General features: G+C 34.2%; 1 protein-coding gene across 3 annotated transcripts in view; it reads left to right on the forward strand.

The window, feature by feature from the left end:
- Nucleotides 1-12,259, forward strand: part of VPS13A (vacuolar protein sorting 13 homolog A) — a 243,845-nt gene that overhangs the window by 149,956 nt on the left and 81,630 nt on the right. For all 3 annotated transcript variants that reach the window (XM_003811456.7, XM_003811459.7, XM_003811458.6), the window contains exons 46-47: nt 4,948-5,051; nt 10,187-10,469. In XM_003811456.7, the coding sequence (XP_003811504.3) occupies nt 4,948-5,051; nt 10,187-10,469 (387 nt within the window). The remainder of the gene's footprint in view (nt 1-4,947; nt 5,052-10,186; nt 10,470-12,259) is intronic.

Genomic DNA, 12,259 nt, shown 5'->3' on the forward strand with positions numbered 1-12,259 from the left:
GCAGACTAGAAACTCACTCTCCAGACAGCAAGCCCTATAGTCATAGGGCTTATGTAGTTTTTTTGTTTTTGTTTTTCCCTTGTGCCGCCTATTGCCCCCTATCGGAAACTGTGGTTTGATGTTTGTTGTTTTTCTTCCTGCTTTTTAGTTGATTAGGGTGGGAAGCTATATCTGGTCCCCATTATTCTAGCATGGCTGAAAACAGATATCCCTTCTCTTTCACTTTTTATTTAGTTAACTATTTTAAAAGGTGACCAACAGCTGCACTCATTACTGCTGATTATTTTGCCATTTAAATAGTTGAACATGAATTTTGAATTTCTTACAGGTACTATGTGTAGAAATATTTCTGTTGCTTCAAATGTATAGAGCAAATAGTTTTTCTAGAATTAAAAATATAGTACAGTTAAGATTATTCATTTATGAAATTCTTAGTTCTCATGTTTTATATGCTGCTATGAAGTTTTTAAAGTAGATTTTGGTAAGATATAGAAAGATTATAAGATAATTGTTTTACTAAACAATTTGTTATTATCTATTCCAAAGATAAATATGAGTATTTGGAGGTTTTCTGATATTATTATTATTATTATATATTAATCAGAATAATACATTTTTGCCTGACCATTATTTGCTACTTACTGGATGAGATACTCTTCATACTTTTCTCTCTAAAGAAAGTTGCAACAATTCAGTCACCTCTTCAGGCTCCAATTCTAATTCTAGTTCTCTTGCTATATCCACCATATCTGCAGTGACTTGCTCCATTGAAGTCCTGAATTCCTCAAAGTCGTCCATGAGGGTTGGAACCAGCTGTTAATTTTGATATTTTGACCTGTTCTCATGTATCACAAATGTTATTAATGGCGTCTAGATGATGAATCCTTTCCAGAAGGTTTTCAATTTACTTTGCCCAGATCCATCAGAGGAATCACTATCTATGGGAGCTGTTGCCTTAAAAAATGTATTTCTTAAATAATGAGACTAATATTATTTAAGTCAAATATACAATGTTACATATAATATTAAGAAGTTGAAATTACTCCTTGATCAATTTGCTACAGAATAGATGTTGTGTTAGCAGGCATGAAAGCAACATTAATCTCCTGTACATCTCCATCAGAACTCCAGTGACAATGTGCATGGCCAATGAGCAATAGCATTTTGAAAGGATTTTTTTTTCCTGAGGATAGGTCTCAGTAGTGGGCTTTAAAAATTCAGTAAACCATGCTGTAAACAGATGTGCTTTCAAAGTCAGTCTTTGTTTTTCCATTTATAGAGCACAGAGTAGAGTTAGCATATTCTTAAAGGCCCTGGGATTTTCATAATGGTAAAAGAACATTGGCTAACTTCAGGTCACTAGCTTCATTATCCCTTTAAGAAGAGATTCAGACTGTCCTTCGAAGCTTTGAAGCTAAGCATTGACTTCTCTTCTCTAGCTATGAGAGTCCTAAATGTCATCTTCTTGCAACAGAAGGCTGTTTTGTCTAGTTTGGAAATCTGTTGTTTAGTGTAGCCATCTTCATCAATGATCTTAGCTAGACCTTCTGGATAACTTGCTGCAGCCACTTGCCACTTCATCTTGCACTTGTGTGTTATGCAGGTGGTTTCTTCCCTTAAACCTCGTGAACAAACGTCTGCTTCCAACTTTTTTTCTGCAACTTGCTCATGTCTCTCAGCCTTCATACAATTGAAGAGAGTTAGGGCCTATCTTAGGAGAATGTTATAGCTGGTTTGATCTTCTATCCTGTATTAGGCCGTTTTCATACTGCTGTAAAGAACTGCCCAGGACTTAGTAATTTATAAAGGAAAGAGGTTTAATTAGCTCATAGTGCAGCATGGCTGGAGAGACCTCAGGAAACTTACAATCATGGCAGAAGGCAAATGGGAAGCAAGCACCTTCTTCACAAGGCAGCAGGAAGGAGAAGTGAATGCAGGAAGAACTACCACACACTTACAAGACCATCAGATCTCGTGAGAACTCATTCACCATCATGAGAACAGCATGCAGGAAACTGTCCCCATGATCCAGTTACCTCCACCTGGTTTCTCCCTTGACACATGGGGATTATGGGGATTACAATTCAAGATGAGATTTGGGTGGGGGACCTAGCCAAACTGTATCATATCCAGACCACTAGAGTATTCTTCCTGTCAGCAATAAGGCTGTTTCACTTTCTTATCATTTGTGTGTTCACTGGGTTAGGACTTTTAATTTTCTTCAAAAACTTTTCCTTTGCATTCACAACCTGGCTGTTTGATGCAAGAGGCCTACCTTCTAGCCTATCTCTGGTTTTGACATGCACTTCTTAACATTAATCCTTTCTAGCTTTTGCTTTTGATTTAAAAGTGACAGACATGTGCCTCTTCTTTTTATTTGAAAGAGGCCATTGGAGGGTTATTAATTGTCCTAATTTCAATATTGTTGTGTTGCAGAGAATAGGGAGGTCCAAAGAAGAGGGAGAAAGTGGGGAGAATGTCCAATTTGTGGAGCAGTGAGAACACACACATTTATTGATTATAACACATATAGTTAAAATGAAAAGATTGAAATATTGTGAGAGTTACCAAAATATGACAGTGAGGCACTTAGTGAGCACATGCTGTTAGAAAAATGGCACCAATAGACTTGCTTGATGCAGGGTTGCCACAAACCTTTAATTTGTAAAAAATGAAATATCTGCAATCCACAATAAAGCAAAACATTATAAAACAAGGTATGTGTATATATGAATTTACTACTTTTGATAGTCAGGAGAAATGGTATTATTCAAAATAAAATTTGCCCACAGTTACACAGCTAGTAATCAGCACTGCCAGTATTTATCTCAGGTTTTTTTCAGTTTAACATCTATGTTCATTCTGCTATCATATTGCTGTTGTGTAGTCATAAACTTTAGGAATTGTTCCAGCAGGATAGCTTACCAGCTTACCTGCAACACACTTCTGTTTCTTTCTTACCTTTGTAGTTTTTGAGAGACAGGGTCTTGCTCTATCGCCCAGGAGTGCAGTGGCATGATCAGTGCTCACTGCAACCTTGACCTCCCAGGCTCAATAATCCTCTCACCTCAGCCTCTGCAGTAGCTTGGACTACATGTCTGCACCACCATACCTGGCTAATCTTTCAATATTTTGTAGAGACAGGGTCTCACTATATTGCCTAGGCTGCTCTTGAACTCCTGAGGTCAAGTGATCCTCCTGCATCAGCCTCCCAAAGTGCTGGAATTATAATAGGTGTGAGCCACTGCGCCCACCCACTTTTATACAGACGGTTGCTTCCTTTTCCTCTGCTCCCTTAGACTTTTCAAGCTTATGCTCATTCCGTTTTCCAGACTTTTGATCTTTCCTTGAAATTTCAACTACTAGTTATTCTCAGCTTCCAACCAACTTTTTCCGCACTAAATTTGAAAGGGAAAACAAAGGAAGCAATATCAGACTTTGGTAACTAACTTCACATTCCAAACAGGCACCATTTAGAAGCATGTGTTTCTTAATAGGCTCCATTTACATCAGTGATAAGTTGAATGTGAAGTTTATTTGGAATTATATTTATAATCAGAAAATATGTTGGAAAACTTGCAGTTAATGTCTGTTGTGGAATGCTCTGGATGTTGGTTATTGGTTTGATAGTGGACTTTGAAGTTTATTATAATACAGATGTCTCCATCCACACCATGGAATTTAAAAAATATAGACATTTAAAAATGTTTCCCTCAAATTAAAAAAAAAAATACATGAAGTTGAAGTCAGCTGTTTTGTTTCCCTCTTAGTCCACATTCCCTCCTTCCTTCTTCCTTGAGGTAATATCAATTTGGTGATACGTTGTGTATATTTCCAGTACCATATTTTAAAAACTATTATTCCTGTCCAGAAAATATATACTTGTGTTTTTAGTGTCTTACAGAAATGTTACACTGTTCACCTTGTTTTGCTATGTTCTGTTTTCATTCAGATATTCGAAGTGTAACCATATACTGATATATAGGTCATTATTTTAATGATGTTACATGATTATATGGATTTGAAGAAAATTTTCTTATTTTTCTATTATTGAGATTGTTTTCATTTTCATTTTTTTATAATGAAAGTGGTGTGGTGAACATCAGTGTCTTGAATGAATGTAGTGAACATGAATGAATACACATGTGTAAACATTTCTCTAGGTATGGAACTAGGAGCAGAATTCCTAAGAAGAAAGTACATTTTCATTTTTACTAAGTTTTTGCTGAATTATTCTTCAAAGTTATTTTATCAATTTACATTCTACCAGTAGTGTATGTGAGTTCCTGTTCACATCATTTTCAACTGTTGATATTACCGTACTTCTGATTTTTTTTGCAGTTTGTTGGTATTAAAAGATACTCCATGAATATAATTTGTATTTTCTTGATTACTAGGAATGTCAAGTATCTTTTCATCTGTTTATTGGTCAGTTTTTCCATTCTGTGAATCATGTTTACATTCTGTTCCTGTTTTCCTCTTGATTGCAACTTTTTAAATGATTTTTAGGCTTTTTGAGTGTGGTGGTTATAAACCCTTTGTCAAGTATATTACAGATATTTCCCAGCCTGTAGATTGTCACTTTTATCATATGAATATTTAAAATTTTGATTTTTTTCTGTGAATTTTTTTCTACTATTTTTATCTAAACAAAAACTTATCTTTAAACAAATTAGTCCCTATCCTAAAATCAAAAAGATATTATCTTATTCCCCTGTAGGATGCTTAAAGTCTGTTTTTGAGATTCCTATTATATAAAACTATAGAGATTTTTCTTGTACGTTTTAGGATAAATAATATGTTTGTTTCTTTTCTAATTTATATAAGCAAGATGAATATTGCCTGATAGTTCCTTTGTTAAGATAGTTACATGGACATATTTTTTTTTTACACATCTTTAGATTCTTAGATTAATGATACTAAATATTATTTGTTTTTCTTTCCCAGATAAGAAATCATTTTTCAGTCCCACTGTCTGTTTACGAACGGGATACCTTATTGGGAACTGCCTCACCTGAAAATGAATTCAACATACCATTAGGATCTTACCGGTATTTTGTCTTTATCATTTTATTTACTCTAAAATCTCTTGTAGAATTTTTAGTTTCTGATTTCACATGGATAACTTTGATCAAATCCATCCTGCTAATAGCTTATCTAACGTATTTAGGTTTCAGTGCACTTAGATCTTAAAAAAGAAGTATTATTTAATTTATTGTAATAACTTATACCAAGCACACTATATATGCTTTTCTCTTAAATATAATTATATTTTGATTGCAATATAACCGTCATAAGCATAGTCATATGATTATGAGTTTTAAAAATGTCTAATAGATCATGCCTGGTGGTTTCTGAATTTATATATACTATTATGAAGTAATTTGTACTTCTCAAAGGTTTTATAATACAATTTTTTTGAAATTCCTTTAGTAAACAATATTTTATCCTTTTCTTTTCATATTGGTTCATTGTTCAGGGATGGAGTTGTAATATAAATAGAAGTATATACTACATTAATTTTAAATTTTTAAAGTAATTAAATTTGATACAATATGTTTTAAGAAAATATTAAAATTATAACAAAATATTATGAGCTAGTCTTATAGATTTTATATCATAACAAGTAAGTATTAGTCAAGATATGTAATCTGGAATTGAAAATAATCTCTTATATGGAAATTGAACCTTATTGGAGAATAAAACTGTCCTCAGAATTAAGCATTGTAGTTTGTTTAAATACCATTTTAGAATACACACTAGAAATAGGTACTTACCTCAGTGCTACAGAAGGATAGAGGCAAAACTGCAAACAGTGCTTACCTGTTCTCTTGTCCAGAAGTTCAGAATGGGATCCTCAATGCTCCGAAGACAATCTAGCAGTTTTAGGCACCTATTTTCACATAGATCGACCTGCTAAACCTAATGAGTGTTTTATTGCTTAGTTCAGACTTGCTGAGGGAAAGAATTGTATTGTTGAGAGAACAACAAAATAGTCATTTACAATATCTGACCTTGCTCTAGAGAGGATTTGGGGTGGGTTAGAAGACTAGATTAAATATGGCATGTAAGATATATTTTAAAATTTCTGTGAAGAACTTTCATTTTCTTCTTGGATAATAAAAGTTAATGATATTCTACTTTTTAATACATTTCTGCTATATATTTTGTATCTCTGTCCATAGTAGAGAAAACAGTACCTTTATACTTTTTCCAAGGCTGAATATTAATTTGTTACATGATAGTTAATCCATCTTAATGAGAATTAGTAGTGATTAATTCATCTTAATGAGAATTGTTACTGACTAAGTACTTCATCTTAAGTAGAATTATTAGTGACTAAACAGCTTGGATTTCTCATTAGGCATGCTTTTTTTTTTTTTTTTTTTGAGATGGAGTTTCGCTCTTGTTGCCCAGGCTGGAGTGCAATGGCGGGATCTCAGCTCCCAGGTTCAAGCGAGTCTCCTGCCTCAGCCTCCTAAGTAGCTGGGATTACAGGCATATGCCACCATGCGCAGCTAATTTTGTATTTTTAGCAGAGACGGGGTTTGTCCATTTTGGTCAGGCTGGTCTCGAACTCATAATCTAGGTATTCTTTTAATCTAGTACTTCAGTATAGGTGCACTTATATTTAAGATGTGAGGTTTTAAATTAACAAATGGATATCTTTCTCTATTCTATTTCTATTCTTAGATTAATGATACAGATAAATATAGATGCAGATAAACACAGGAAAACAATTTATATTTTATTAAAATATTTAAGTAGAATTTAAATATACTGATTCTTTTATTCATTTAACAAATATTTATCAAGGTTTTCTGTGGGTGAGACACTCAATACCAAGATGAATTGCATGTGGCTATTGCCATCAAAAGATGGATATATTACATAAATGTATAAAGTAGGAAACAGTGGGTTATAGAGAGTTATAGAAAGTGTTAGAGTTGCCAAAAACTGTGGAAAACATAAAAGGGATTAATGACTGACTCCTGGGCAAGATACATGAAGTACGGTAACATCTGTAATATAGTAATATGGAGATTAGAAGGAAAAGGCTATCTAAGAGGAAGGCATGCATGAACAAAGATAAGGAAGCATGAAAGCATAGTGTTATAAGGAATAGTTGGGAATTCATTGGAATGTAGAGTGCATGTTGGAAGATAAAATTTGAAAGATAAGTTAGATGGTTGTTCCCTCATTTTCTTGCTCCATTTTTATAAATTTTATCTCCATCTATTAGTTTGATCTGTTTTTTTCTTCTTGTCTCAGATAATTTGATGTTCTGTTTCAAGACCATTCACACTACCGTATCTTCTCATTTAAAACCTCCTGTCATTGATTATCTTTCTTTCCTGTTTTCCTCATTCATTCCTTGAACTTTCCTTTGGCCTTTTATATTTCTCTTACTCAGATTTTCTCTTCAGAACACCCTTTTTGGGAAAATTGTCACTTGGCAAACACCTTGCAGTCTGTCTAGAAAGAGCCAACCACTCTGCCCTCAGTCTACTCTAAACATATGTTTTTTGGTACCTATCACAATGCAGTAGTTATCTTTTAACATTTTAACATTTCCCGCCTGATTATGATCTTACTCATTTGTTTGTTTTCAATTTTGCCTTCTTGTTGGTACATAATAGGTCCAATAAATGTTTTGATAAACTGGGTAAGTGTATTACGATTAGTTTAATTTGGAAAAAATTAAGGTTTTGTCTTTAAGTATTAGAAGTAAGAGTGGAAAATAGAATGAAAATTATAGAAGGAATGTAGAAGTAGAATAGGCTATATCTGTTAACTGTTTTGACAAATAATTTATATGCTTCAGTCAGGTAAGAAGGAAGTCTAATATTGTTTCACGGTCCAGGGTGCCAGTAGCTGGAAGTCACTGAAAAAGGACATGCAGAAAAGTGGGTAGAGTGGGTTCAGTGTTCAGTCTAGCAAATTTAAGGTGCCATCAGAAATTACTACAGAAATACATCATAGATATTTGACATTTTAGGAGTAGAGCTTAGGAAAATAATCAGGGTTGAAGATAGTTTTGACCATTGTTCATCTATAAAGGACAGTGTCGTGTCATAACTATAGCTAATTAGTTTTACAAATATAAAAATATTTATGAAATGTTTATTCTTGGCTACAGTGTGGGTTCAAAAATTAAGTATAAAATATTGCTGAAATGTAAACAATGTAATATTCAAATATAAAGATTAACCATGTGACAACCAATAATTTTGTCACCATTTTCTTAAAACTACTCTTCTGCAATGGCAACAAAAGCCAAAATTGACAAATGGGATCTAATTAAAGAGCTTCTGCACAGCAAAAGAAACTATCATCAGAGGGAACAGGTAACCTGCAGAATGGGGAGAAATTTTTGCAGTCTATCCATCTGACAAAGGACTAATATCCAGAATCTACAAAGAACTGAAAAAAATTTACAAGAAAAAAACAACCCATCAAAAAGTGGGTGAAGGATATGAATAGACACTTCTCAAAAGAAGACACTTATGTGGCCAACAAATGTATGAAAAAAAGCTCATCATTACTGGTCATTAGAGAAATGCAAATCAAAACAACAACAAGATACCATCTCACGCCAGTTAGAATGGCAATCGTTAAAAAGTCAGGACACAACAGATGTTGGAGAGGATGTGGAGAAATAGGAATGCTTCTACACTTTTGGTGGTAGTGTAAATTAGTTCAAGCATTGTGGAAGACAATGTGGTGATTCCTCAAGGATCTAGAACCAGAAATACCATTTGACCCAGCAATCCCATTACTGGGTGTATACCCAAAGAACTATAATAAATCATTGTACTATAAAGACAGATACACACATATGTTTATTGCAGCACTGTTCACAATAGCAAAGACTTGGAACCAACCCAAATGCCCATCAATGATAGACTGGATAAAGGAAATGTGGCACGTATACAGCATGAAATACTATGCAGCCATAGAAAAGAATGAGTTCATGTCCTTTGCAGGGACATGGGTGAAGCTGGAAACCATCATTCTCAGCAAACTAGCACAGGAACAAAAAACCAAACACCGCATGTTCTCACTCATAAGTGGGAGTTGAACAAGGAGAACACATGGACACAGGGAGGGGAACATCACTCCCTGGGGCCTGTTGCGGGGTGAGGCGCTAGGGGAGGAAGAGCATTAGGAGAAATACCTAATGTAGATGATCGATTGATGGCTGCAGCAAACCACTATGGCATGTGTATACCTCTGTAACAAACCTGCACTTTCTGCACATGTATCCCAGAACTTAAAGTATAATAAAAACAAAAACACTAAAGCAGAAAAAAAAATGATAAAGTAAAATATCATACTGATGTTTAAAAAAAACAGCACTGTTCCGCATCTATGGACTACGTTTTAATAACATTAAATATTGATTGAAAACTTTCATTTGATTAATGTTGGAAAGCTTGTGATTATTTTTTCAATAGTAATTTTTTTTAGTTTATGAATTCAGTCATGGCATTTATTTCCTTTTAGGCCCATGTATCCAGAAAAGCCAAATTCTTTCAGTTATATATGCAAGTCACAGATGATTCTATGTGGTTTTCTTTGCATATATAACTGATACGATTTATGTATTTTTATATGAAACCATTTATCTTATAAGTATACTTTTAAGATAGTAAGTTTGTAAGAAAAATATTCTCCTCTTAAAAGTCAAACAACTTGATGAGCTTCCAGAAAGTTAAGATGATATCTATTTATCTTTTTTTTTTTTTTTTTTTTGAGGCTCTGTCACCCAGGCTGGAGTGCAGTGGTGCAATCTTGGCTCACTGTAAGCTCTGCCTCCCGGGTTCTCTCCATTCTCCTGCCTCAGCCTCCTGAGTAGCTGGGACTACAGGCGCCCATCACCATGCCCGGCTAATTTTTTTGTATTTTTAGTAGAGACGGGGTTTCACCGTCTTAGCCAGGATGGTCTCAATCTCCTGACCTCGTGATACGCCCGTCTCGGCCTCCCAAAGTGCTGGGATTACAGGCATGAGCCACTGCGCCTGGCCTTATCTATCTTACTTATATCTTAAAAAGTATATGAAAATATAAAAATGTACTACAATATTATGAAAGGAGGTAAGTTTGTTATTCTAAAGCTGTAATTATATAGTTTAATATGTTTCCCTTTAAAGCATTTTAAACTGTATCATTTAATCTCATGCAGATCATTCATTTTTCTGAAGCCAGAAGATGAGAACTATCAAATGTGTGAAGGAATTGACTTTGAAGAGATTATAAAAAATGATGGTGCTCTTCTAAAGAAGAAATGTAGATCTAAAAACCTTTCTAAGGAATCATTTCTCATTAATATTGTTCCAGAAAAAGATAATTTAACATCTCTATCAGTGTATTCAGAAGATGGTTGGGATTTACCATACATAATGCATTTGTGGCCACCTATCCTGCTCCGAAATCTTCTTCCTTACAAAATTGCTTATTATATAGAGGTATCGGCAAATTGTTTTAGTGCCTTCCTGTTTTTGATTTTGTAGTTTCAGTTTTTTAAGATTAAGATCAATAAAAACTATTTTAAAGATCTAATAAAAATTAGAATACTAGTAAAGAATAGGTAATGCAGATATTCTTTTGCAACAAGTATGAGAATTATTATTGAAATAACATTTAAGAACTAGACTTCAGTGACAAAAAAGCATGCTACATTATGTTGTATTCTTTTAGTGCTGATTTTCTTAAAAGATTGTATACTTTGTGAAGTTGCTTTTTTTCTTTCATACTCTGTGTGGTTTCTTCCTGTTATAGGAATCCGTACATCTTAAGATTTTATGTAAATATTTCATTTGCAGTGCTTATCAAATGGAAGAAAGTAGTTCTTCATTGTCATCTATTATAGGTTTATTTTACTTTTAGAATTACCATTTGCTTTTTAAAAAAATTTTTTTGAGACTAGGTTTCTCTCTGTTGCTCAGACTGGAGTGCAATGATGCGATCATAGCTCACTGTAGTCTCAAACTTCCAGGCTCAAGTGATCCTTCCACCTCAGCCCCCCGAGTAGCTGGGACTACAGGTGCATGCCATGCGTGGATAATTTTTTTTAATTTTTAATTTTGTAGGGACAGGGACTCACTATGGCTTGTCTTGAACTCTTGGGCTCAAGTGATCCTCCCGCTTCGGCCTCCTAAAGTGCTGGAATTACAGGCATGAGCCAGTACACCCAGCCATTTACACTTTTCTGATACATGTCTCTTTTGGAGGAAAAAGTTAACATATTTATGGTTTTAAATGTGTATTTTCATATTGAATAACAAATTATCATAGTGGTTAAGAATTTGTACTTTGCTGTCAGGTAGATTTGAAATTGCATCCTAGCTCTGTCATTTGCTAGCTGTGTGTTCTGAAGCAGGCTTTATTGCTTTTCTGAATCTTTTGCTGTGGTCTGTAAAGTGAGAATAATAATAAAATTTGCTTGGTTAAGACATGGGGGAAATCAAATTAGATTGTGTATGTAAAGGATTTGGTACAGTGCCTCCCAGACACAGGGTTGCCATTTATTTATCACTCTAGCACTACCACCACCATTGTTATTTTGTGGAATATTATTTAACTTGTAGAGAATCAAGAACTCCTTACTTTTGCTTTAATTAATTTAAAATCATGAGATGAAGAGATTCCTATATTATAATAATAGGAAAAGAATAGGATAGAGATGCTGGAAAAACTGGTGAGATATTCAGATGTACTGTCAATTTATATTTCTGTTCTCATAGAACCTTTAATTGGATGCTGTTAGTGATCACATTCTGTCTGCCAGTTTCCAAAGGGTGTGATCAGTTTTTAGAAAGACAGTTGAGCCATGGTGTGGGGAAGGGACTAGAGGGGACAAGAGCGGTTAGGGGACTCTTAAACTGAGACGTCATATGTGACATGAACTAAGATAATAGAAGGGAGGGTCGAGGGAAATGAGCAGTTTGGAGAGATACGTATGACGTAATAATATAAACAGTGATTGGAAATGGGTGATGAGGGATTGTGGAGGTAGTAGGGATTACTTATTTTGGATTACCATCAGTTTTTGCCCACATTTTACATTGTTTTGTAGTTTTCAAAATAAAAATCACTAGTGGTTAAGATTGTCTTTTTATCGTTGTTTTACCAATTATAGTGTTTTATGTTTATAATTTCCAGGGGAGTTTCCCATTATGTTATTTAATCTTCACAGTTTGTCCTTTGAAGTAAGTCATTTAGACCATTTTACAAATACAGTAGCTCAAATCTCAGA

The sequence above is a fragment of the Pan paniscus genome, chromosome 11 (genome assembly GCF_029289425.2).
Source record: "Pan paniscus chromosome 11, NHGRI_mPanPan1-v2.0_pri, whole genome shotgun sequence".
Taxonomy (NCBI): Eukaryota; Metazoa; Chordata; class Mammalia; order Primates; family Hominidae; genus Pan; species Pan paniscus.